This window comes from Pleurodeles waltl, chromosome 7 (assembly GCF_031143425.1).
Source record: "Pleurodeles waltl isolate 20211129_DDA chromosome 7, aPleWal1.hap1.20221129, whole genome shotgun sequence".
Classification (NCBI taxonomy): Eukaryota; Metazoa; Chordata; class Amphibia; order Caudata; family Salamandridae; genus Pleurodeles; species Pleurodeles waltl.
The window spans coordinates 195,762,802-195,784,336 of NC_090446.1; the positions used below are offsets into that span (position 1 = coordinate 195,762,802).

The 21,535-nt window shown below is 43.0% G+C and overlaps 1 protein-coding gene across 1 annotated transcript in view; it reads right to left on the reverse strand.

Annotated features, from left to right (window-relative positions):
* Positions 1 to 21,535, reverse strand: part of GDAP1L1 (ganglioside induced differentiation associated protein 1 like 1) — a 396,066-nt gene that overhangs the window by 41,120 nt on the left and 333,411 nt on the right. The window contains exon 5 of the mRNA XM_069243567.1: positions 17,316 to 17,430. Coding sequence (XP_069099668.1) covers positions 17,316 to 17,430 — 115 coding nt within the window. The remainder of the gene's footprint in view (positions 1 to 17,315; positions 17,431 to 21,535) is intronic.

Genomic DNA, 21,535 nt, shown 5'->3' on the forward strand with positions numbered 1-21,535 from the left:
GTAGTCACCACAGTATCCAATTCAGGATCAAAACTTCCTAAATTCATTACTTTGCTCAAATCATCCTTAACACTCATAAATTCCCTTTCGCATACATCACTCCAAATAAAATTAGTATTCTTTTTAAGAAGCAGTCTCAAATTATAAACCTTTCCTGCAAAATTTGGGATGAATTTCGCACAAAATTCAGCCATGCCCAAAAACGATCTTACATCTTCCTTTGAAGTTGGAGTTGCTGCATTCACAATGGCACTAACCAATGACGCTTTCGGTTTCACTCCCTCGCCACTGATTTCATGCCCCAAATATTCTACACTTCTCCTGGCAAACTTGCATTTGCTCAATTCGACAGTCAAGCCCTTACTTTCCAACACCCCCAAAACATGTTCCAAACGCTCATCATTCATCTTCCGATCACGCCCAAACACCAAAATGTCATCCTGGAAACACATAACTGCTAAGGATTTTCCAAATAACTTATACATTAGTCTTTGAAAAACTGCAGCTGCAGACGCTAGTCCAAATGCCATCCTTTTGTACTGGTAACAACCAAAAGGTGTGATGAAAGCTGTCAGCTTCCTCGATTCAGTTCTCAAGGGAATCTGATGATAAGCCGCTGATAAGTCAATTGTGGAAAACCAATTTGCACCTTTAAGATTTGAAACCATTTCATTGATTTTGGGTAATGGAAAGCGGTCGACGACAATATTAGCATTTAAATATCTTAAATCGACGCATAAGCGGATTTTCCCATTGCTTCGTCGAGCAATAACCACTGGTGATAACCATTCTGCACTTTCTATAGGTTCAATCACATCCATTCCCACCAGTTTTTCCAGTTCTTTTGAAACTTCATCCCTTATCATCAAGGGTACTGGTCTCACATTATGGATTTTCGGTACAGCGTTCTTATTTAATACAATTTCATGCTCAAAACCAACCAATTTTCCTAAAAGTTTTCCAAAGACCTTGGGAAATCTTCTCTCCATTTCCGTAGCCAGGGTATGCCCATCACTTACTATTAACACTTTTTCTTTGCTATTAGGATCTAAGATCACGTGAAGCCGTCCCTGATCCTTCCTTCCAAGAACTGATGGCCCCCTTTTTGATACATACAATTTCCTCTGGCACACCTGTTTTTAAAAGAGAATATCCACCATTTAAAACCAATGAGATCAATCTTGTCTCCTGTGTAGCTCTCAGGATGCACATCAGGTTGCAAAAGTCGTCCGCCTAATCTATTCGTGAATGTCTTATTCCATATTTCCTCATTCACTATAGTGAAAGGTGAGCCAGAGTCTGCATACATAGTGATTGGAATTCCACCTATTTCCATATCACACATTGGTTTCCCTTTTGTCTCTGTGTCTGTTATGTTCAAGATAAAGCTTCCATCTATAGTATCTTCTTTAGATTCAGAGTCATCATATTCTTGGTGTTCAACCCCTACTTGAACATTGCGATTTAATATCATTTAACCATTTTCTTTTTATTTCTGCATACCTTCGCAAAATGACCCACAATGCCACACTTACTACATTTCAATTTCAAGGCTGGACATGATTTAGCGTATGCTAAATGTTCCTTGCTGTCACATCTGTAACATCTTCTTTCACCGTCGCTACTTTGTGGTGTTTTCTGTTCCTTCACTGTTCTACGATTATTTATCTTGCAGACGTTGTCAAAGCTCCTCTCAGTCAATTTTAATTCTGAAACACACCTTTCGGAAATCTCCGCTTTCCTTACAATAGCCACAATTTCCTCCAATGAGGAGTCACCATTAATCCATAACCTCTCCTGAATGGATTGATTGTTGTTATGCATGACCACTTGATCCCTTATCAAATCATCTTGTATTGAACCAAACTTACAATCAAGGGCCAATTTCTTTAAGTCTGCCATATAATCATCAACAGACTCACCCTTCTCCTGTTTTCTTTGAAAACATTTATAACGAATAATTCCAATGCAAACTTTGGGTGCAAAGTGTTGGACTTTTGCTTTTGCAGGGTCATCCCCAGACTTTTTTGCCTCCTGCCTCCTATATTTTTCTGACATGTTGCTGTTGGCTTTTCAACTCTGAGCACTTTACCACTGCTAACCAGTGCTAAAGTGCATATGCTCTCCTGTTTAAATTGTATGTAAGTGGTTTATCCATGATTGGCATATTTGATTTACTAGTAAGTCCCTAGTAAGGTGCACTAGAGGTGCCAGGGCCTGTAAATCAAATGCTACTAGTGGGCCTGCAGCACTGGTTGTGCCACCCACATAAGTAGCTCTGTAATCATGTCTCAGACCTGCCACTGCAGTGTCTGTGTGTGTATTTTTACACTGTAAATTCGACTTGGCAAGTGTACCCACTTGCCAGGCCTAAACCTTCCCTTTCCTTACATGTAAGGCACCCCTAAGGTATGCCCTAGGTAGCCCCAAGGGCAGGGTGCAGTGTATGGATAAGGTAGGACATATAGTAATGTGGTTTATATGTCCTGACAGTGAAATACTGCCAATTTCGTTTTCACTGTTGCAAGGTCTGTCTCTCTCTCATAGGATAATATGGGGGCTACCTTTAAATATGATTAAAGTGTAGATTCCCCTAGAGAGTAGATGGACATGTGGAGTTTGGGATCCCTGAACTCACAATTTAAAAATACATCTTTTAGTAAAGTTGATTTTAAGATTGTGAGTTTGGAAATGCCACTTTTAGAAAGTGAGCATTTTCTTGCTTAAACCATTCTGTGACTCTGCCTTGTTTGTGGATTCCCTGTCTGGGTCAGTTGACAGTTGGGTTGTTTTTCACCTCACACCAGACAGTGACACAAAGGGAGCTGGGGTGTGATCTGCATTCCTGATTAGCCATCTCTGCTAGGAGGGAGGGGTGGAGTGGTCACTCTCATCTGAAAGGACTGTGCCTGCCTCTGACAATGCTGTCTCCAGCCCCCTGGTGTGTGTCTGAGGCCTTGCCTGGGCAAGGCAGGATTTCACAAGAAGGTGTGAGTCCCCTTTGAAGGAAGGTGACTTCAAAGACTAAAATGGGTATAAGAAGGGCATCCAAACTTACAAACTTTAGAAACACTTCTGGAATCAAGAGGAACCTCTGCCTGGAGAAGAGCTGATCGCTGAGGAACAAGTGCTGCCCTGCCTGTGACTGTGCTTTGTGGAGCTTTCCTGCAGTGCTGCTTCTGCCTGAGTAAGAGGGCAAAGACTGGACTTTGTGTGCCTTCCATCTTGAAGAAGAAATCTCCAAGGGCTTGATGTAGAGCTTGCCTCCTGTTGTTGAAGTCTCAGGGATAGCAAAGACTTCTTCCTGCCAGCACCTGGAGTCTCTGGAGAGACCCCTACTCTGCTCTGTGGTGCCCTTCCAGTTCCTGGGACCCTGAAAGGAGAGGCTGGCAGCCTAAGGACAAAAATACACGCACCGAGCGCCGTGCGGAGAAAAGATCGACGCGAATCCGATCGCGGCTGAGAAAACGACGCGACGCCGGCTCCGCAGCTGAGAAACGACGCCGCAGGAAACGCGACCGGAGAATCGACGCCCGGAGCAGGAGAAACGACGCGCAGCATCGCTGACGAAGGCTGAGAGATCGCAACCAGCGCCGCGGGACTTTCGGACCGTCGCGTGGCTGGCTTTTTCGACGCGCCTCGCCGTGCCGAGCTGTTTTCGACGCATATACCCGTGCAGGGTTATTTTCGACGCACACCGCCCGTGCGGGGTTATTTTTGCCGCAAACCAGGTACATTTTCACGCTAGCAGCGCTAGTGTGGTGTTACAACTACCTAAAGACTCTTTTTATTTTAAAACCTTTAAAAAATCATAACTTGACTTGTGTATGTTGGATTTTTGTCGTTTTGGTCTTGTTTTGTCTAGATAAATATTTCCTATTTTTCTAAACTGGTGTTGTGTCATTTTGTAGTGTTTTCATTAAGTTACTGTGTGTGTTGGTACAAATACTTTACGCCCAGCACTCTGAGGTTAAGCCTACTGCTCTGCCAAGCTACCAAGGGGGTAAGCAGGGGTTAGCTGAGGGTGATTCTCTTTTATCCTAACTAGAGTGAGGGTCCTTGCTTGAACAGGGGGTAACCTGACTGTCAACCAAAGACCCCATTTCTAACATTGGTGACCAGCGGTCGGGATGTGGACTTGTATTTGTACTTGACATACAGTGATTAAGTGTACACTACTGTTTTGATCTCAGACCACTACGTGACCACATACTACTTGTCTTGTGATTCTGCTTTTTGTTCTCTGATGTCCTCCTGGAAGTATTGATAATATTTTTGGACTTTGTTTTTTGGTTGTGAAGCCTTTGCCGAAATGGAAGTCAATTTCTGGCACCTATCTATGTATAAAAAGTGGCAGCTTAAAGCATTCTGCATGGAAAGGGGACTGGCTGTGAACAAGGAATCCAGAAGGGAGGATCTTGAGTCAGCCCTGTTTCAGGATGAATTGAAACGTTGTCAGGCAACACCACCAAATGAGTCTGAGGAGGATAACTACTCTGAGGAGGAGGACTACTCCAAAGAGGAGGGCAGTGGCCCTGAGGAGGGAACAGAAAGAGATGATAGGCCCCTAGCTCGAATCCGGAGTCTGGAAGAGCTAGAGGCAGAGCTTAAGAGGGCCGAGGAGAAGAGAGCCTTAGTCCTGGCAGAAAGGAGGAGGGACTTAGAGATTAAAAAAATGATTTATGCTTACGAGCTTAAATTGAAAGAGCTGGAAGTCATGAGGGCTGAGTCCAGCTGGAATGGTGGCAGCAACAATTGTATATCCAGTGATGCTGCAGAAGTACACATGCCCAGAGAGGTGGTGCCCTACTTGAAGGAGGGAGTTAACACACGCCAGGAGGTTCAGGGGTATGAGGTAGCTCCAGTGATGCACAGGGTCTCTGAGGTGGATTGGGGAACTGGCATGGGGAGTCATATTCCTACTGGTGGGAGGGACACTCTACTGACTCTAGTTGAGAGTGACAGGGAGAGGGGTTCCCCCCAGGTAGAAGTCCTGGTTATGGAGTGTGAAAACATCCCAGAAGAGTGTGGGTTGAGTGTCAGGGACAGTCAGGTACTGTCTCACCAGTCTCAGGAGGGTGATGTGGGGTGCTTTTTCAAAGCAGAGTCACTGGATGGTTGGGTGAAGGGTACTTTGGTTAATTCATGTGAGGGGCTGAGTGATGTAATTGCTGGAGAGCATATGTCTAGTCCTTATTTTCCAGAGCTATGCCAACACCAGGTGGAGTGTGAGTTCTCTGACCCCAGGGAGCTTACAATGGAGGCAGACTTCTGGGTGAGTACCAGAGAGTCTGAAGAGGCATTTGGGGGTGCTCCTGAGAGGAGTGGTCTAGGTAGTTCCCAACCAGGTGAGGTAGGGAAGGATTGTAGTGTCCCAGGTAGGTCCCAGTGTAGTGGGATGGGTGAGGGACCCCATGTCCAGTCTCAGAGGAGAGGGAATGGGGATGGGTTGAGGCCCAAGGTGCCCGAGATCCGGTCCCAGGTCCTGGAGGGTTCCCTGCGGGAACCCCAGGAGGGGAGCCTAGCCTGTACCATAGGGCCATCTGTTGAGGGAGACCCCACAGTGTCAGGAGAACTTGGGGGGGCCGCTGTAGCCAGCGTCCCACCAGTTCTGGTGTCTGGCAGTACCACTCCTAGTGAGGGGGTGCAGAAGTCCAGACAGAGGGTTGAGAGGGGGTTGCGGACCCCAGTGGAGAACCTGGAGGGTCAGGGGTCAGCTCTGAGAGCAGAGCCCCCCATGAATGACCTTGGTGAGACCATTTCTGGGTTGGGGGGAATCCAGACTCTGTCAGATGGGCAGAGGTCAGGAGACCTGCGCCAGCCAGACTCTTGTGTGGCCCTTCGGGACAGTGTGTCCCTTGAGGGGGGTAAGTGTGCCCCCCTGGAAGTCCTGGTGTGCCAGGCAGTGGTTCAACCGCAGGGTGGTGACTCTGGGTTGAATAATCAGGTTCAGGGGGTAAACTCTGACCTGATGGGGGGTAAGTGTGCTCCCAAGGAAGTCCTGGTGTGCCAGGCAGTGGTTCAACCGCAGGGTGGTGACCCTGGGTTGGATGACCAGGTTCAGAGGGTAAACTCTGACCTGGTAGGGGGTAGGTATGCCCCCCAGGAAGTCCTGGTTTGCCAGGCAGTGATCCAGTCTGTGGGTACAGGCCCTGGATTGGGAGGCCAGGTTAAGGGTGTCCCCCCTGACCTGGAGGAAGGGGCTACTGCTAACAGTGCCCCTACCATGTTGTCTTCTGGGGGGGCCGCTCCTAGTTGGGTGGTTCAGGACCCCAGAAGGGAGGGCAGGGGGAGGGAAGCCTCACCCCTGGCCCTGGTCCAACCTGAAGGTACAGACCCCAGGTTGGAGGATCAGTTGCAGGTTAACATCCCTGCACTGATGGAAGAATGGTGCAGGACTGCTTCTACAAGCACCCTGACAGTTTTTGACTCTGGGGGTGCCGCTTCTGCAGGGAGGGTACAGAGCCCCAGAGGGGAGGACCAGGGTCAGGTTGTCATCCCTGACCTGGTGGAAGAGAGAGTGGTCAAAGGGTGCCAGGCACCTGGGGCTACCACCCCCCACTCTCCACAGTCACAGTGGTTAGAGAGGCCTGAGGTCGGGCTCTCATCCCTGACAGTTGTCTGGGGCCACTGTGGCTTGCTGTCCTGGTGGACAGAGTTGCCCCTGGGGGGGGAAGGACGAGAGTCACACCCCAGGGGTGGAGTGGGCAACACCATTGTGTTGGCCCTGGTGGTACTATCTGCCCATTGCAATACATCTGTGAGCAAAGTAAAGTTAGGTGTTGCACAGATGGTGTCTGTAGATGTGGAGAAGGGTTCCCCATGGGTTAGCTTAGTGGGCCCTGAGAGTATGGACAGAGGGATCCAACTGGAGTCAGGAAGGCGTAGAACTGGAGCATGCCCCTGCTGTTGTGGGCCTGGGTCCCTGTTCTATCGCCCCAATCAGGGAAGTACATCAAGGTATTGATTGTTCTCCCCTGGCTTTAGGCTGGTAGGGGGTCGTGTTGGACTTTTGCTTTTGCAGGGTCATCCCCAGACTTTTTTGCCTCCTGCCTCCTATATTTTTCTGACATGTTGCTGTTGGCTTTTCAACTCTGAGCACTTTACCACTGCTAACCAGTGCTAAAGTGCATATGCTCTCCTGTTTAAATTGTATGTAAGTGGTTTATCCATGATTGGCATATTTGATTTACTAGTAAGTCCCTAGTAAGGTGCACTAGAGGTGCCAGGGCCTGTAAATCAAATGCTACTAGTGGGCCTGCAGCACTGGTTGTGCCACCCACATAAGTAGCTCTGTAATCATGTCTCAGACCTGCCACTGCAGTGTCTGTGTGTGTATTTTTACACTGTAAATTCGACTTGGCAAGTGTACCCACTTGCCAGGCCTAAACCTTCCCTTTCCTTACATGTAAGGCACCCCTAAGGTATGCCCTAGGTAGCCCCAAGGGCAGGGTGCAGTGTATGGATAAGGTAGGACATATAGTAATGTGGTTTATATGTCCTGACAGTGAAATACTGCCAATTTCGTTTTCACTGTTGCAAGGTCTGTCTCTCTCTCATAGGATAATATGGGGGCTACCTTTAAATATGATTAAAGTGTAGATTCCCCTAGAGAGTAGATGGACATGTGGAGTTTGGGATCCCTGAACTCACAATTTAAAAATACATCTTTTAGTAAAGTTGATTTTAAGATTGTGAGTTTGGAAATGCCACTTTTAGAAAGTGAGCATTTTCTTGCTTAAACCATTCTGTGACTCTGCCTTGTTTGTGGATTCCCTGTCTGGGTCAGTTGACAGTTGGGTTGTTTTTCACCTCACACCAGACAGTGACACAAAGGGAGCTGGGGTGTGATCTGCATTCCTGATTAGCCATCTCTGCTAGGAGGGAGGGGTGGAGTGGTCACTCTCATCTGAAAGGACTGTGCCTGCCTCTGACAATGCTGTCTCCAGCCCCCTGGTGTGTGTCTGAGGCCTTGCCTGGGCAAGGCAGGATTTCACAAGAAGGTGTGAGTCCCCTTTGAAGGAAGGTGACTTCAAAGACTAAAATGGGTATAAGAAGGGCATCCAAACTTACAAACTTTAGAAACACTTCTGGAATCAAGAGGAACCTCTGCCTGGAGAAGAGCTGATCGCTGAGGAACAAGTGCTGCCCTGCCTGTGACTGTGCTTTGTGGAGCTTTCCTGCAGTGCTGCTTCTGCCTGAGTAAGAGGGCAAAGACTGGACTTTGTGTGCCTTCCATCTTGAAGAAGAAATCTCCAAGGGCTTGATGTAGAGCTTGCCTCCTGTTGTTGAAGTCTCAGGGATAGCAAAGACTTCTTCCTGCCAGCACCTGGAGTCTCTGGAGAGACCCCTACTCTGCTCTGTGGTGCCCTTCCAGTTCCTGGGACCCTGAAAGGAGAGGCTGGCAGCCTAAGGACAAAAATACACGCACCGAGCGCCGTGCGGAGAAAAGATCGACGCGAATCCGATCGCGGCTGAGAAAACGACGCGACGCCGGCTCCGCAGCTGAGAAACGACGCCGCAGGAAACGCGACCGGAGAATCGACGCCCGGAGCAGGAGAAACGACGCGCAGCATCGCTGACGAAGGCTGAGAGATCGCAACCAGCGCCGCGGGACTTTCGGACCGTCGCGTGGCTGGCTTTTTCGACGCGCCTCGCCGTGCCGAGCTGTTTTCGACGCATATACCCGTGCAGGGTTATTTTCGACGCACACCGCCCGTGCGGGGTTATTTTTGCCGCAAACCAGGTACATTTTCACGCTAGCAGCGCTAGTGTGGTGTTACAACTACCTAAAGACTCTTTTTATTTTAAAACCTTTAAAAAATCATAACTTGACTTGTGTATGTTGGATTTTTGTCGTTTTGGTCTTGTTTTGTCTAGATAAATATTTCCTATTTTTCTAAACTGGTGTTGTGTCATTTTGTAGTGTTTTCATTAAGTTACTGTGTGTGTTGGTACAAATACTTTACGCCCAGCACTCTGAGGTTAAGCCTACTGCTCTGCCAAGCTACCAAGGGGGTAAGCAGGGGTTAGCTGAGGGTGATTCTCTTTTATCCTAACTAGAGTGAGGGTCCTTGCTTGAACAGGGGGTAACCTGACTGTCAACCAAAGACCCCATTTCTAACACAAAGTATTTATCCAGGTCTTGCATTGCAACACCAAAAACACAAACGTCTCCACTTATGGGGCTCTTATGCATTTTGTTGTACGTTCCCAAACCTATAGGTCCCAATGAATGTAGTAAGAGTCGTTTCTTTTGTTCTGCAGGCATTCTGTTATCAAGATCAATAGCCCCTATATAGTTCAGGAAATAATCTTTCCATTCTGTCCATTTAACAGGTGGGTTATTCCCAGCAGCCCAAAATTCTTGTGGAGGAACAATCGTGAAATTAGGCTGCGCCATGTCACCCACACTTAGCTATGCAGATTCAATAATACTGTTACTGGTTTGAGGATACTTCCTAGACCTGTTCCCTTATTTGTTGAAAATTATAAATTATATATATATATATATATATTTTTATACTTTCTATAATTCTGTTGTCTTTGTAGTAGCTTTTATTTCTATGAGCAATTGATTCTCAGTAATGCTTGGTGCTTAGGGGTTGCCTGAACACCATATCTGCATATGACCAGCAGCCGAACAACGTGGCACACATGTAAAGCGTGTAGAATATGTAAATCGTGTAGAGCGTCTCTTGTTTCCTATGAAACACTCTGCTTGACGCTCTACGTAAGGCTGTGAAGTACGCGTAGTTTCCGTTCCAATGGAAACGCGATAACTTGAAGGGACGCGTTCCACATGCGTCTCCGTTGCCAAGGAGACAACGCGTAAATGGAAAATGAGTGCTGGCAGCTCGAGCGTATTGACGCGTTCCCAAATGCGCCTCCGTTGCCTAGGAGACGATGAGCAAGTGGAAACACGCGCCAGCAGCTCGAGCGTATCAACGGTCCGTGCACGCGCGCGTTGCTGCTTCAACTGCCTCAAAACAAAACAACAACAAAAAAAAATATATGGGTAAAAACAACCTGTTCAGCGACGATCGACGATCCAATAGTGATGCCAATCTTGGATCTAAACGAAAGTCAAAATGAGGATCTCAACGAAGGCTGAAGTGATTCCGGAGGTTGAAATAACGCAGCTTGTGCTTCCACCACCCTCGTCGCCAGATTGTAGTGGGTGCGGTGGAATTAAGGTCGGAGTCGAGGTAAGTAAATCTTTTTTTATTAAGTTGCCAGTACGATGAAAAGGGAACAGGTCTGCTTCCTCGACGCGTCCAGGCTCAACTGACACCAGAAGGATTCCAGCATCAAAGACACTAGAATTCTTATGTGTCACCGGCCTCCACATTCTATAAGGAATATGAATTAGCAAGCACACAACAGGTTGTAACTCAGATTCAAATCAACATTACTGCATGAACTTAATGTGATCACTTTCTCTCAACTCCGTCTCCAACAGTAAATGCACTAGGCTTCACCTTGGACAGCTCCAGATTGCTATCACCTAACATAAAAACAACTCACCAAGTCTGCAAATGTCCCCCTCCGTGTCCCAAAAGGAATCAGAAACCTTCTAATGGCCAAATAATTGAAAACCATATCTCATATTCTCATCATCTACTGGACTTTGGCAGTGTAACTTTCTCGAGGCACCTCCCAATAGTCCCTAGCCACCTGATAGCCTCACTGCACTCAACAGTCAGACGTGTCACTACCAAGAAGAAGCTCTGTTACATCAATCCAGACGTGGGGAATCTGCACTGGCTGCATTTCAAAGTGACAATTAAATTCAAAATCTGCTCCTCAGCCAGCAAAGCTATCTATGTAAAATGGGCACTAGGCTTGGCTAACCTATTGACCGTTTCCAGATACTAAAGTCTAGTCGACACACTGAAGTTCAGAACATCTCAAGCAATGAAACAATTCTTCTCTGGCATTACCATAATCTGTGGTTCACTCTGTAAGTCCATTTAAGAACACGTCCCACTTTCCTCTTCTTCTGTGAACTCAGGAAACCAACACCTTCTTTAAAGGCAGCCAGCCTCTCCCTGGCTTCACGGCGATCAGCACACCATATTACTAACGTGTTCATGCCTCATATCTCCTTAACTCTTCAAGAACCACATTTCCCATCACCCTGCACGGAATGTTGTCTTTTGTTTTACATTCCTGCCGGCTCTACTTGTATCTTGTACAGTGTAAAGCCCATTTATGTTATGTTCCTTTTTGTAATGCAAAGCGCACTAACACCACTCAGTGTATGTGCACTATTGACACACACTATAATAAATAATTCTATGTCACCCTAAAAAAAAAATATAGAAATGAAACATAGTAAAAGCGCAGCATTATATGAAGCACAATTCAAAATACAGAGTAATAAACATCGACGATAAAGTACTCTTTCATAAATTCAAGAAAGACTAAAAAAAATAAACAAATGAGAAGTAAACGAAAAATGCATAGATAAGAATAGATTAGAACAGGGGGTACTCTTTTGAATAAATAAAATCATGGCCTATACTATGGAGTCAACCGCAACATCTCCATGTATTATATTGAATCTAATTCAGAGAAATGTAAAATGACCTTAGGCAGGAAGCAAAGACATTTTTGCTTTCCAAAAAGCAGTGCTAATGAACTGCGCAGCTAAATGCAGTACCGAGCTGAGGATGCCCTGCTCAGTTCAGTAAACACAAAAGAAACGCTCTGCCAAGAGCATAATGAGGACTGCAGAGGTCAGATGAATTATTGATTGTTCTTTTATGGTTAAATATTCACAAGGAGGAGAAGAGAACTGATAGAAGAATGTATATAACCGAAAATGTTTGCCCGTGTAATAAAGTGTAACGGTTACTGATGACCTGAAAATAATACTACATGTACGTTATGGAGCTTAAGAGTGAATCTTACTTTCTAGATCCAAAGTGGGGTGATTCAGCTATCATCTGCAGGAGGAGCTTGCTTTAGGTGTCTGGCCTTCAGTTCCAAGGTAGCAGCTACAATGTAAGCAACGACCTGTATAGGGAGGAATTTTCTTCTCAACGTGTCAAAGTCCTATTCTGCTTTGGGACATAGAAGAAATGTCTTTGTTTTTCTTCAAGATAGTGACAAAGTCCCTTTCTGAAGTGGACCTTGAAAACTTTTACAATCTTTTGGATTTCCAAGCTTTCACTAGGACCAATCTACTTGGTGTATGCGACCTGCGTTCCATCAGGATCGGTCTCAAATGCACCTAGATCCCAGCCTATAGAGACCATTGACCAAGCTTGGCATTTTGTACTTACTTGAGCTCTTTTCACCTAAAACTATTAAAAAAAATATGGTTCCCTTATGGGATTTTCGTTGTTTTGGTGCCATTTTGTTTATTAAAATGTACTCCATTTTATAATTCAGTTTGGGAATTTTATTGCTTTGTGTTCCAACCTTATTACTGTTTTAGTACTGCATAAATACTTTAAAGATTACCTTAATTTAAACCCTTCTGCTCTGTGTCACAGCTAGGAGGTAGTTAAACTTAGGTTAATTTAGCGACTTTGAGGGTTCACCGAGGCAAGAAATGTTATTACTCCTTGAGGTGGCTAGTTGCCCACCCTAAATTAACTTGATTATAGGTGATTACAGATGACGTTCCGGATAGTTGTCATGAACCTTGACAGAGGAAGTGATTAATTTGTGGCTACATAAGCCAATTTAACTGCTGTCAGACGTCACTGTGGTGATCCTTACCCACGCTGATGGCTACGAGCTCATTATCAAACCCAAGCTGAATGTTAGGTCCTCTGCAGTCAGTTATATAGGATTCAGACCACATCTCCCTTGATGGTAGACCAGTTAGTGAACTATTTCTCGAGATAGAGGACTCTGTGCAGTTTCGTGGCAGAATATGTGATCTGGTGTGTCCTCAATATGGGGTTTCAGAGTTCTCACTTCTAGAACCAACTTTAGCTCTGCCATTGGAAGCCCTAGGGCTCCCATGACTCTAAATGAAGCGGGGGATATGATAGTTTGGTGGGACAGGAGGACCGCCAACTAAGGCAGTGCTCCGGTCTTACCAAATTATGAAGAATATATTGCTAAAAGAATGCTACAAAATTACAAAACTATTGCACATTTTACTTTCGTATTAGCAAATTTTGGTTGACAAGATCACTTGCAAACCATCAACTCCCATTGATTTTACAAATGTGTTGGTATTTGCTAACCATCCTTCTCAAAGTTTTTTATTACACAGGTGTAGTCTTGCAGAGGTCACAATATTTGGTGAACATGTAGTTTGCAGAATTCCCTTTTCCCCGTACCTACACACTGACATGGGTTTTTTCTCATGAACTATTAGAGGATTCCAGTAAATCATGAGCTTTTTGTATGCAAATACATTCCTTGTTTAGCTGTTTCTAGTGAGTGCTCTGGAACCATTCTCTACAAGTACTTCGCCTGCATTTCTTACTTTACGTTTTCTCACAAGTGCTATGCAGCTCACCCACATTTCATATGCTGAGCTTTTCTTCAGAACTAACACAAATTACACATACAAAATACTTGCAGAACTCCAACAGAAGCCCAACTCACATAGAAGTCTGTGACCTTGGTGTATTTTAGTTTTTCCAAGAAATACCTGACGCTCATAAGAAATAAAATCTTATTGACAACTCCGAACCCTGATCTTAAACTGGTTTGCGTCCCTAGATTGAGGGTACTCCTTCCCACGCAGGTGTCAAGTGCAGTGCCTAATAATATACCAATTTCCTGAATTAATATAACTAAATTAGTAGGACAGCACTTTTCAAGGTATCACGACTCCTGGAAATAAGTAGTTCAAAAAAGTACTAGTATAATGTAATGATTCATAAAATGCGACGTATTGAGCCCTAGAAAGTAGTGTAAAAATAATTTTTACATGTGTCCAGGACTTACGATATGAGCCAAATGCAAATTGTTGTAGTTGAACATTTGGACTGATTGCATGAAAGTGGATGGCCAACTTCAAGACAGAAATAAATAGCTGTCGAGATTCCTCTTCAACTGAAAAGACACGTAGAGGACTCTGTTAACTTCACAGCCAACATAGATCAACAAAACTAACTGCAAGGACGTGAAGACTATGAATGTGCCATGCCTTGTGCTACTACTTAGTTAATATCATAGATGATCAAACCACACTATGCTGTTGGATGGTATGTCAAAGTATATTAGCATTTCTGGAGAGTTCATACCATAGGTAAAGGAGCATAATTGAGATGAGAGGAACAATATTGTGCAGTGTGCACATGCACACTTAGCTTCTACTAGAAGAATTATTTTAGCAACTAGTTCTGGCCTGGAAGTGTAAAGAATGGCCTTTCACCAAGCCAACTTTCCACAAATAGTGCATTGTCTTTTTTCCTTTGATTGCTGACTCCTGGATTATGCTTTTTTAGTGTCTGACCCTGGAATCACCTCATGCATTGCTGCTCCTCATTTTGCCTCCTGCTATTGTGTGATCTCCTAGACTTCAGGATTACATAGCGGTATCCTTGGGCACTATGGAGATTTACTACCAATTATTCTCAGACCCTTAGGGGCGCACAGTACAGTGATATTTCAGTAGTGGGATACTTTCAGGTAGTAGAGTTTTAGGTATTTTAGGACTCTGGAAAAAGGCTTTTCTTCGATTTTGAAGAGGACCTTTATTTCCGTATTCAGAGAGGACTTTTTTAAGTTATGTAGAAGGGTTCAGGTATTTGCTCTGAATATATGTTTTTTGTCCATGCCATCTGTGCTCTACTAGGTATGTTCACATTACAAACACCATGGTGCAAAATCTGATCTCTAATTGTATTATTTATGTGATATTTAACTGTTGAGCATAAACACCAAAACAGATTCTTGATGCAGGGGTCCACACTCCAAAAAGTAAATCACACTTGGAAAAATTGATTCGATGCAGGAAAATGGCTGACCTGTTATTGATCCCTCAAAAATTTCACTCTTCCACCTTCTTCAATCCTAGCTTCCGTTCTCAGTAGCTCTAACATCCAATATCAACTTTACACAGATGATAGCCAGCACTATCTAAAAATGTCCTTTTCTAAGGATATTGAGGGGCATATTTATACTCCGTTTGCGCCGAATTTGCGTCGTTTTTTTCGACGCAAATTCGACGCAAAACGAACTCCATATTTATACTTTGGCGTTAGACGCGTCTAGCGCCAAAGTTCATGGAGTTAGCGTCATTTTTTTGCGTGAACATCTTCCTTGCGTTAATGATATGCAAGGTATGCGTTCCCGTCTTAAAAAATGACTGCGATGCATATGCGTCGTATTTATACTCCCGGGCAAAAATGATGCCCGGGAGTGGGCGGGACTAAAAAACCCGCATTTGCACCGGATTTTAGCGCCTGGGTCAGGGCAGGCGTTAAGGGACCTGTGGGCTCAGAATGAGCCCAGAGGTGCCCTCCCCTGCCCCCAGGGACACCCCCTGCCACCCTTGCCCACCCCAGGAGGACACCCAAGGTAATTTTTTTGACGCAAAACTGCGTTGGCGCAGTTTTGCGTCAAAAAGTATAAATATGGGCCTGAATTCATGGTCACGGGTCTTGAAGACATTCACCTCAAGATGCCACTCCACCACCTAAAGTTCAGCTCACTCAAAATAATGTTGCTCTTTTTTATCTGTATCTCCCTATCGCAATCCAGTCCTCCCTAAACTCATTTATGCTGTTAAACTGCCAATATTATGGAGTCCGACAAATTATTTGGTTTCTATTTACACAAAACATCTAACATACCAGAACACATTAATGCAATGGCAAAGAGGAAAAACAGTTAGATCGGACTCCTTCATGCAAGCAACCCTTTCAGCCTTGATCCAAATAAGCTAATTATCCAATCACTCATTTTGTCTCGATTGATCAAAATACACAACTTGCTGGAACTCACAAATGGAATCTCCCTTTCTTTTAATTAGCCCTCCATGCAGAGTGAAGCTTGGCCAAAGACACAAGATGTTTCAACCACATTTTCTTCAAAGGATTTAAGAAGGCAAAACTCTAAGCAGTCCTTCTGGGTAAGCCTCTACCAATCACTGTGTCCCATGATGCTTTTACAAAATAATTGAAATGCCTGCTACTTCATTGCCACTTTTAAATGTGAAGGTTGTTCTCTCTTTAGTGCAAATTTCACAGTTGATACTATTCTATCTGAAAATGCTTTTTTTTGTGCTGCATACTGTTCACCCGCTATACCATGCTAACCATTAACAATGTGTGTATATGTATATATATATATATATATATATATATATATATATATATATATATATATATATATATATATATTTAAAATATAATATGTTATAATGGTCTACCATATTGGACATGGTAATATATTCTGTATATTCTATAGTGCAAATTGGGAACCTTTTTTGCCCATAGGCAGAAAGTGTTAATTCTGTGTAGTTCTAGGTAATTAGTGCCCAAGTATCCAAGCATGATAGTGCATTTAAGTAATGCTAGCCCCATTGGACTCTTCAAAGCTCCACTAAAAGTATTGTTTTCATGATAAGTGTACTAAAATAAATATGTAGTAAAAAAAATATATATATGGTAATGTTTAATATTTTCCTATAGCTCTATCCCTGGGGTCAGTGACATTTTGGCCTTGTAGCTTTGATACCTCCAGAACTCCTGTAAGGAAAGATAGGCTTATAGCACACTGCTACTTGTTTTTTATCCTCTGTATATTTCATATTCAATACTGTACTGAATTTCTGTTCATTACACAAAACATGTTCTATGTATGGTGCTCTGCTAAACCTTGATGCAGAGAGCACCTGTAGGGCATATATTTAAGCCAATACAGAGAAAATAAATGTTGCTCTTTTAAGCATATTATTTCGAACAACTGTTGTAATAAATGCGAGGTTAGACATGTATTGCTACAGTGAATAGTTCACATTCCATTGTATCATCAGATTAAAGCTCAATGCTTTGGACATTTTGGATCTTCAGTATTATCCTACTCTTTGATCTGCACTGCTCACACTATGGTCTTATCCAATGAAATTTTCCTCTGGGTCTGCAAGACAGTATGGCATAAACAAGATAACCAGATGCTCAGAGTATACTATGATAACAAACAGTATATAACAATTGAAGCACCTATATAAATGTGAGTGTGTGAATCAGCTATCCAGGTTTCTTGCCTTTAAATATGAATGACAGTTGTTTCGTATGGCATGATAATAAACAGTAATTACTGGAACAGGAATGTTCAACATATTCCAATAACTTTGCAGATAACAAAACAAAGTGTCTTGCAAATAAGCTTACCTTCGTACTCCAGTTTTCTCTTCTCCAGCTCAGCCTCAATTTGGTCTAATACCATGCCAAGTTCACCTAGGATTTTGGTTAAGTAGTTTACATTGTCATGCTCCAGGATCTTGTCCTACAGAAAATGAGAAGAAAATACTGACAAAGGCACTATATTCGAGGTAGATGTCTTAACACTCTGCTCTAGGTATAATTTCAGACAAATTCTACAGATAAGTAAAAAGGGAGAGGTCACATCCTTAGCCCTAGAGGGGTTGCAGGTTAATGTGCGGTTACGAAATGTGCAAATGTGTACTAGCCAGAAGATTAAAGGTGTGCAAAGTCTCAAAGTATTTTTTACAACCTATATGTGTTGTAATCAATATGATGCTTTCAAAATCACATACTCTAACCAAAGTTTCAGATGAAAAATCTTCACCCTTTTATGAAAAACTATTGCAGCGATCCTTTCTTGGCATTTTCATAAACATCCATATTTCTTTAATTCTAGAGTGCCCATATTTGACATACCTTTTGCACACAAATGTACGAGACATTTATCAGGTTATGATCAGACCATGGCACCCTAACTGCACATCCTTGCTCTAAGTAAACATGTGAGAAAATGGCACTTTCAGCATCATTTTAACACTAAAACATGAAATAAAATGATAGGCTCATGTGGCCATGTTGAAGGGAAAGTCGGGGGAAACGACCCAAAGTAACTGGTGAAGTGGTCCTATCACTTTATTTATGTAAATGCACACTTACAGCTACTACAGCACTTAGAAGTTAAATCTTAGACAAATGTATCTCCATAAGTACATAAAAAGTCAATTAATCAAGAGTAACTGGTAGGCTGATAAGTATTACTGTTTATTTCAAGGAACAGAGATCACATACAAATCATCGAAAATGAAATCTGAGAAAAACATCAAGATAAAATAATTACATCTTAATGAAAAAATTGAGCCTGCAATGACATTATTATTATATTAACAAGACAAACCTGATCTTACTCTGTTTGATTTCCTTGAACGTTGTAATTTATTTTCAGAATTGCATATATGAGTTTAATTTATCAAAAAGTTAATCATAAGTTCTATAGAAATGTAATATTAACAATCGAAACAGCCTCCATTATTTCCTACGAATCTAGACTTAGAAACAGCAAATTCCCCGTATAATCAATGTCCAAAAGCAGTAGCTAAACATAAAAAGTGTGAAAATATACTATGTAGACAAGTCAATAAAAACTATTAATATATATATATATATATATATATATATATATATATATATATATACAGGAATTGTTTAGAGAACCTTCAAAGATGACCGCTGACTAATATAGCTGTGGATGGAGTGCAGGGTGTGGTGGTCTTAAGCAGTCTCTGGGGGAGCCCCTATTTAAATAAGGAGAGGGGACAGGAAAGTATGTGGAGCAGGCTACACCCACAGAATGGGAGGTAAAATAGTCCCTCATGCACTGCAGTGCAAGGTCCAAACAGCAGCAGTGGAATGATCCACTCAAAACATGGTGTGACTAAAATGTGACTAAGATGTGCCTTGAGCTCGACAAACGCAAGAATGCAGAGAAAAATCATTGAGTCAGTAGCAGTGGACTGAGGTAGGCGCGGTAGGCACGAAAGCCACTGAATCATGAGCAAGGGATGGTAACGCAGCCCACTCTAAGTATATATTAGATACAAAAGGTCTGCTGAGTACAGCCAACTAAAGAAAGGCGAGACTTTAAAAATGACTTAAAGAAACGTAGTTAAAAACAAAATCGAATATATAAGTAGTTTAAGTTTTGTACACTACCAAACTGGAAAACTCAGGACATCAGAGCCATGAAAAACCAAAGTACTATGTTGCCACATGCATGAAGATTTCCTAGCACTACGGAGCCAGTTTTCAGGTGAGAAGCTTCAAAATGTCCGTTTGTTTAGAAATAGGAATCAAGAGTGCCTAATCGCACATTCTGTGACTAGAAAGGACTTGATAAAAACATACTGAAAGAAGAAAGGAAAGGTATATCACCCAGACTTGGCAGTGGGTAACTTTGCAATGCTTTGATCTCAAAGTACGATTGCAAAATATTGATAATATTGCATTAGGAAACACAGTTTTAAGGTGACGTCCTAAATCCTTCCAGGTTATGATTCAATATGGATTTTTACATCCATTTTTAGATTCTTTAACTATTTATTAAATTGCATAATGGGTTTAATTTTCCAATTTTTTTTGTCGCAAACCCTGTGATTTTGTGAAGCACAGACTTTGCAATAGAGATTGGATTTGTACATCTGGCCTCAAAATCACAAACTATCCTTCTGACACACACCAAAAAGGGTGCCCACAAACAAAATTGCCACAGTATATTAAGTAAAGATAAAAATGTTGTGTGAAGCAACAATACCACTCAATTTACTGGCTTAACCAAATCACATATTGGCGGAACCAGTGACCTCAACTTGTGTGCTAAAGGGAAAATTCCCTGTTACAACTCACACATCCATTGCAGTAGCATAGTCTGTTAAGAAAAGAAATACCGTTTACTAGGCTAGCCACTGTCCATATGTTGTTTAATGTGTTCATAACAACCCAAGATGAAAAAAAGAGTAACTGTTATAGTTATTGTTGACTCAAGTTGCTTGCTTTACAAAAACGTACAAGTGACAGATTGTGATTACACATAGTAAGGCCACAGTTCACTAATTATTTGCATGTGCACCTGTGCTCAGGCATCCATTCCCCTCACAGTCGTGGTTTCTGACTCTAAAATTAAAGCATGTCATAAATGATGGTGAAGCTACCTTTTTTCTTAGAACGTCTGTTTATAATTGTAACATCTGCAAACTGTTCTGGAGGAGTGATTCTAAAAATAACTGAGTTTCAAATGCCACCAGTTACGATCAATGTGATACCTGCAATGCAGGGGTTCAAGTTCTCTTCACTGTATGCCAGACCCAGCCTTGCCAGCTCACACGGGGCCACCATGTGTCACACGATATCCGCTCTCTTCGCAAGGTCACCTCCAGGTGAGGAGACGATATCACACGGAGGTAAGGTCGATGCACATTAAGGAGCCTGAGAACACACCACAAAAGCGCCAATAGCCTCAGCAAGCTTTTTTTGAGAATGTGGTTTGGTAGTAGAGAGTCAGCAAGGTGCCTCCTCGATCCTTCTCGTCACAAGGCATCGCCTCATCCAAGGCCCTTCCCCCTCCCCACACTGGTGAAAATTGTGTTTTAAGTTGGCTGGTCTGCAGTGTAGAAAGAATGTGAAAGGCTATTTTAAGTGCTGCTTTATTGGTGCTGTGGCACAAAGATTACAAATGCAGGAAACGTCCTTACTGTGGTTGCAGTTAATGTTAAAACAATGGTAACTGATTTACACACTGAATTGTGACATGGATAAAGGGTGGGAAAATATGCGTTATAAGGATGAAGTGTCAACCTAGAAGAACAAGTAATGGATGAAAAAAAAAGAGAGAAGAATGGAGGTAAATCGGTACAAGATTGTCTTTTCAATCATTCTAGCTGAAAGTGGAGCAAGATTTAAGTAAACAAGATGCCTTGCATACGTTTCATTGCACGATGGATGTCAGTTCATGTTCATCCATTTGCAGATCTCACTTGGAGAGGGTTGTTTGCTACAAGCACATGAACATGGTGCTCAAGAACCTGAAGTCTGCTTCTGCCGGGACTCCTTGAGGTTGCTGAGGTGGACCTTCTGTCTTGTTAGACATCCTGGAGAAGTGAGCTGCCCTGGGAAAGTGTGACTTCTTGAGTAAGTGGAGAATGGAAATAGGGCGTAGTTCTTATCTCCAACTTGCTGGCACCAGACTCTTACAGGAAGTCTGACGCACAGTGGGTTATGCAGTCCAACAGCAACAGTATTAGGGAAGGCATAGAGCATTATAACGCCATGTGCAGCCCTGGCAGCATAAGGGGAGAAAAACAAGCTTTAATAAATAAAGAGGAAGAAAAAATAGTCCCTCGTGCACATACACTGCAGTGACCCAAAGTCAGGGTCAAAGGATATAAGTTATACGATCAGAGCACCAAATGAGATCCAAGTGCTTCTGGGTGGGACAAATGCAAAAATTAGGAAGGAAGCCACTAAATCAAGAGGAGACAACTGAAAGACACAAAAAAGCCATCCAGTCACGAGGAAGGAGCTGACCCAAAGCCCATTGTAAATATATGTTACATATTGGAAACAATAGGCCATCA